Source organism: Triticum aestivum, chromosome 5B (assembly GCF_018294505.1).
Source record: "Triticum aestivum cultivar Chinese Spring chromosome 5B, IWGSC CS RefSeq v2.1, whole genome shotgun sequence".
Lineage (NCBI taxonomy): Eukaryota > Viridiplantae > Streptophyta > Magnoliopsida > Poales > Poaceae > Triticum > Triticum aestivum.
Genome location: NC_057807.1, coordinates 706,265,957 through 706,271,589, shown reverse-complemented (window position 1 = coordinate 706,271,589; position 5,633 = coordinate 706,265,957). Strand labels below are relative to the sequence as shown.

The window sequence follows — 5,633 nt, the reverse complement described above, 5'->3', positions numbered from 1 at the left end:
TTTCAAAAAGTAACTACATACGGAGCAAAAATGAGTGAATCTACACTCTAAAATACGTCTATATACATCCGTATGTGGTAGTCCATTTGAAATCTCTAAAAAGACAAATATTTAGGAACGGAGGGAGTAAAACAACTAGGGCTGCATGTCTGGTAAAATAGATAAGACCTGTGATTTGATTTTGTACATGTCACACAGGGAGAAAGCATATGTCATCCAAACCACAGTGAAAGGCTGAAAGCGTGAATCTCAGGAGGTTTAAATAGAGTTGTACACAGGGAGTACTGTAGAGAAGCGCTAATAGTGTGCAGATTTATGCAAAAGGGAAGTATGTTTATTCAATATAATGGACCGTGCACAAGAATACATAGCGGCAACTTGCCGACGCATTGGATTTTCCAGCCCCTAGCTAGATATGCACTGTGCATCCCAATGTCAACAGATTTGTTAAAGTAACATTAAGATGCACCTGGGCGAAATCTTCCCTTCAAGATACTTTTTAGCAGTTCTATGGACCAGGTCAATAACCGTTTTCGCATCCTTTTTATGACCTTCTAGGAGATATTTTTCTGATTGATCTATAGTTAAACCTTCCAATGCAGGGGCATTTTCCACCATATGCATAAGGAACTCAACTTGGCCAGTGCATGCTTTAAATCCTGTAACATGCAAACTCTTCAAGTTGTTGAACAGACACTCCGGTAGCTTCCTGATAGATTCAGGTTCTTGTACCAAATGGATATAACCAGGGAAACAAAACTGCAAGTTTGAATAAAAAATGAAGCATGATGAGAAGGTTTGTGATTAACCACTTGTTCACTGTATCTATTGTCAAATGTCAAGAACATATTGTGTTTAGAGCAACTCGCTGATAGACTTTTATCAAACTGTCATTTTATTTCATTAAAGATTTAGAGTGAATAAAAACTACTCCCTCTGTCCCATAAATATAAGATCATTTTGCAAGCTGTTTTAGCTTGCAAAACGATGTTATATTATGGGACGGAGGGAGTAGTAGCTTAAAAACAAAGCGAGTTGGATAAAGAACAGCAGGTAAAGTCTAAGAGTGTATCTCCATCCATCAGTTCCAGGACAGCATATGCAATAACATAGATAAAAAAACAAATTGTCCAGCAAGCTTAAAAACAAAGAGAGTTGGATAAAGAACATCAAGTAAAGTCTAAGAGTATATCTCCATCCATCAGTTCCAGGACAGCATATGCAATAACACAGATAAAAAGAAATTGTCCAGCACAACAGTTTGCTTACTAAAAAGAAATGTATGGAGTACCAGCAAAGAAGAAACCAATATGAATACTTACGTGCAGCTCTAACTTCTCAATGAAAGGAGCAGACCTCAGAAAAGAGACCAAGGATAAGACATCCAATCCTTCGACATAGACCAACCTCAATTGCAAATATGTCATTCTAGAAAACATGCATCGGTAATGCATCAAACGGGGAATCTGAAAGATAAATAACCAAAGGTCATGACACGATAATGTGATGTTATAAGAAAAATCATGACTTAAAGGATGGTCCAAGAGCAAACCTCTGGTGGTTTACAGTCCATGTCGAGGGTTAGATGTTGCACATTTTTAAGCACTTTACCAAGTAAAGTAATGGCGCGCTCAAAAGTGACTGTAGAAAACCATATATCTGCACATACCAGTTCTAATGATTTATTGAGGTCAATAGGCACCTTCCTTCCTTTGTATATAAAAGTTGCAAGATTCACCGTATCGAATGCTATACTTGTTACATCGCAGTACACAAGTTTCAAGTGCAGTAGATGAGGCAGCGGGCCATTAACCTTTAGTTCACCATTGAGATGGCATCTAACCATACTCAGCCACTCTAGATTACAGCAGTTTGACAACATATGTGGAATATCCTTCCCATTGACATTCACTAAGTTTAAGTCAAGCTTCCGTAGGTTAGGGAAGCCATTAAACTGCATTGGTGGCTGGAAATCTACAAAGCTAAGATGAATTTTCTGTAGACGGTGTACACTGTCCTTGTCTAAAAGCTTAAATGGGAATTTGTACTGACCATCACGACCTGGAAGTTGATGCTCTTGTGGTGCTAAATCAAAAACTAATGCCTTTGCACTTGATGATACAGCAAAACGAACCCAATTATTGAGGTGTTCAACAAACATCCTGTTCAAATCAATTTTGATCGCAAGCTCTTCAAACAACTTGCCACGGCACTGTGCCAAGACCCTATTAACAATGCGAATGAACGCTAGAGCATATACTTGTTTCCCATATCTGTTGTTGCCACATATTGTACTTCCGTCAAAACTCAGTTTAGGACAAACTGTCCACAAGTATCTCCATTTCCTTGATACGGCACTGGTTCTTACAGCCTCTTTCAGAGACAACTTTGAAAAAATTGTGCACAGCACGCCCTGCAGAACAAAAAATATATTATAAATGAACACAAGTAGACATGAGTAATCTGCAATCAAGAGACGAGATGGAGCACGAGATTTTGGTGCAGTGCCTCTGGAAGGTCTCCAAACAGATCAATCGCTGATTCATTGGCATCAATTGGCCCGTGATGGATGTAGTCAGATATAACTCCACAGATGAGAATGCAGCACAGTTTACATCGATCGTTCCCTATTATTCCCTTGGCATGGATTACTCCGCAAAGCAGAATGCTCAGCAGTTGAAACTGGCCGTTGGCTATCCGCTTTCGATGGAATGCTTCATGCCGTTGAATGTGCTTGCATAAAGCTCTGAAAGCCAGAATGCTCAACGGTTCGAGCTGACGGCTTACTGTTCCGCTGCCTATGCGGAGTTGCCTTGGATGGCAATGATCGGCCACTGTAGTTGTGAAGTTGAGGATGTTCCCCATTCTGAACTGCAATGGAGGATATGGAGAAAACCAAAAAAAATTACCTTAGTAGCAGTATTATGATAACAGAGCAAGTGGAGTGGTGTGTCAGTATTCATAAGAAATCAGTTGCAAACAAGTAGTAGAAATTAGTACTCTGCAACCAACAGACTGGCTGGACCACGAGATTTTAGTGTAGTACCTCTGGAAGGTCTCCAAGCAGATCAACCGCTGGTTCCTCTGCGCCATGAGCGATGTAGTCAGACAAAACTCCACAGATGAGAATGCCACACAGTTTGAACGGATCGTTTGCTGTAATTCCCTCGGCACGGATTGCTCCGCAAACCAGAATGGTCAGCAGTTGAAACCGGCCATTCGATATCTGCTTTCGACAGAACGCTTCACTACGTCCTATGTGCTCAGACATAGCCCTGAAAGCCAGAATGCTCAGCGGTTCAAACTGATGGCCTGCTATCCTGCTGCTGCTGGTGGCTCGTGGGTGGAGTTGCCTTGGATGGCAACGATCCACAACTGCAGTTGTTCCAAGCATGACGGTGAGCATGTTCCCCATTGTAAACTGCAAAACACAAGGAGAAGCCTAATTAAAACAGTTTTTCTTATTCTTTTGAGGATATTGAAACAGTTTTTCTTATTTTTCTGAGGATATTAAAACAGTTTTTCTCTAACAAATTTTCATAAGTCACCCTCCCCTCTTCACACACACAAAAAAGTTGCTTCCTTTACTGGGGGCAGGGGCGGATCCAGCGTGTACCCAGAATTTCTCGAGGCGGCAATGGATTTGAAGTAATCATGGGTGAGAGATACCTCAGAAACCAGTTGCCGGAATTATCGAGCAGGGAGATCGAACGGCGACGGGAAGGGGAACGGTGATGGCGGCCCGTGAAAGGCGGAGGGGTTCGGGTGGGCGCCGCGGAGGAGAAGAGGTACACCGGCAGCGGCAGATCGAGCTGCGGTGGGTGGGTCGGTCGGACGGACTGAGGAGAGTACGGCGAGGAGTCGGGGAGGAAGGTATCCGTGCCTGCCGGCGGCGAGGAAAAACGATGGGGAATTCTGGTGGCACTTCTTTTCGGCTTTATTTTAGCAGTAGATACAGTCCGAACACTGCATCTATAACCGGACCACCCATACCGGCCCAAAAGCCCGACGAGCTTTTTTTTTAGGGTAAAGCCCGACGAGCTGTCCGGTCACTCTTCGGACCCAAAAACCATACACCCAACCACGCCGTTTAAATCCGACCCAAACGTCCAGATTGATCGACAGTCCCCATATTCAGCCCCATGCCTAGGGCGGATATGAAAATGCCCAGACGCGTCCGGTCATGCCTGCCATATAAGACTAACCGCTAGGACCCACGTGGTCACGCGGAGACCGTTGGTCCAACGGGCACCTCCTCCGGTCCGCGCCGCGTGGCGCCGCTCTAGCGTGCCACCCAAGAAAGCAAGTCCGGCTATTTAAGCCGGACGACGACAACCCAACCTTAGCCTATCCCCGTTCCTTCCCTCTCCCTCCCACTTGCATCGCCAACTTTCATCTCCTCGCCGTAGCCGCTAGCCATGGTCCAGCAGAGGATCACCACATACGGCATGTTGATGTCGGAGCGCCAGTTGCAGCCGCTGGAGGAGATCTGGGCGAGGCACGCTACTCGTATCACTGTCGGCCTTCCCCCGGGTTGGCCGAAGCCGGAGGAGAAAGAGGAGGAGGAGGCGGAGCTAGAGGAGGACGATGCTGCCATGAAGGAGGAGCCAGAGCCGGTGGAGGCAGACTGTCGGTGTCAAAACCGGCGGATCTCGGGTAGGGGGTCCCGAGCTGTGGATCTAGGATCAATAGGGAACACGGGACGATGAACGCGGTGTTTACCCAGGTTCGGGCCCTCTCGAAGAGGTAAAACCCTACGTCCTGCTTGATTGTATTTGATGTGTATGATATGGTTACATAGTCAATCTACGGCAAGATCAGGCGAGCTAAACCCTAGGTTGATGGGGTTATGGATGCTGCTCTAGCCCTAAAGACTAAAACCCTCTGGCTTATATAGGCACCAGTAGGGTTAGGGTTACATGCGATCAGTTACAACAAAGGAAAGATCACGCTATTCTAGACTTGGAGGGCACACCACGACCGAAGATCTTCTATCCGGACACTCTCCACGCCCTAGTTCGGCTCCATAGTAGCCCATCAGTCTGGCCCCGTAAGCAATGGGTCGGCGGCCCGAGGATCCCTTAATCCAGGACTCCTCAATAGCCCTCGAACTAGCCTCCAACGCCAGTACTTGTGTTCGACTTCCGCATATTCCACGGTCTTCGGCTTGCGAGGCGAGTTCTCCATCATGTCCTGTGTGTGCTCGGAATTAAGTGGTGTCCGGAATCCGGTGTATTTGTTTTACTTAGCCTCGAAGGCCAAAGTGCACAAGTGTGAACAGTGCCGATGTCTAACAACTTTTAGCGAAGGGTCGCGTCCGGTCATAACACCGAATGGTTGGAAATTCTTGATACATGGCTTGAGGCCGCCCCTCCATTGGCACGTCTCATCAAGGCAGAGATCGTGCCCGTTTTTTAGGGGATATGATCAATGATTTCGATTCCCCTACCCGCGCATAAAATCGCGAGCGTATCGGGAAGTGGAGAGGCCCGCGGCGTGAAAGGGGAACCCTTGGCTCCTCCGCGGCCTATAAGAAAGGGGAACGGCTACAGTTATCACCTCACGCCTTCTTCCGCCTCCCGCTGTTGCCTTTCTAATCTCCAAAGCTCTAGCGCTCTGCCTTACTCTTTCGC

General features: G+C 46.2%; 1 protein-coding gene across 2 annotated transcripts; it reads right to left on the bottom strand.

Moving 5' to 3' along the window:
• Nucleotides 1-232: 232 nt before the first annotated feature.
• Nucleotides 233-3,929, bottom strand: LOC123114414 (F-box/FBD/LRR-repeat protein At1g13570). Of its 2 annotated transcripts, XM_044535874.1 has the most exons (6): nt 3,670-3,929; nt 3,047-3,421; nt 2,509-2,871; nt 1,553-2,413; nt 1,323-1,466; nt 233-759 (listed from the first exon to the last, which is right to left on the bottom strand). In XM_044535874.1, exons 2-6 carry the CDS (start codon nt 3,413-3,415, stop codon nt 448-450), a joined length of 2,049 nt encoding a protein of 682 aa, XP_044391809.1. In that variant the 5' UTR covers nt 3,416-3,421; nt 3,670-3,929; the 3' UTR covers nt 233-447. The 2 variants fall into 2 exon arrangements, with proteins under 2 accessions (XP_044391809.1, XP_044391810.1); XM_044535875.1 differs by lacking the exon at nt 2,509-2,871.
• Between the last annotated feature and the right edge of the window lie 1,704 nt (nt 3,930-5,633).

Coding starts and splice junctions, on each gene's coding strand:
- LOC123114414 (XM_044535874.1), bottom strand. CDS start 3,415: ATGGGGAACATGCTCACCGTCATGCTTGGAACAACTGCAGTTGTGGAT. Junction 2,872..3,046: donor TGCTTGGAGACCTTCCAGAG/GTACTACACTAA, acceptor CCTCCATTGCAG/TTCAGAATGGGGAACATCCT. Junction 2,414..2,508: donor TGTTTGGAGACCTTCCAGAG/GCACTGCACCAA, acceptor TTTGTTCTGCAG/GGCGTGCTGTGCACAATTTT.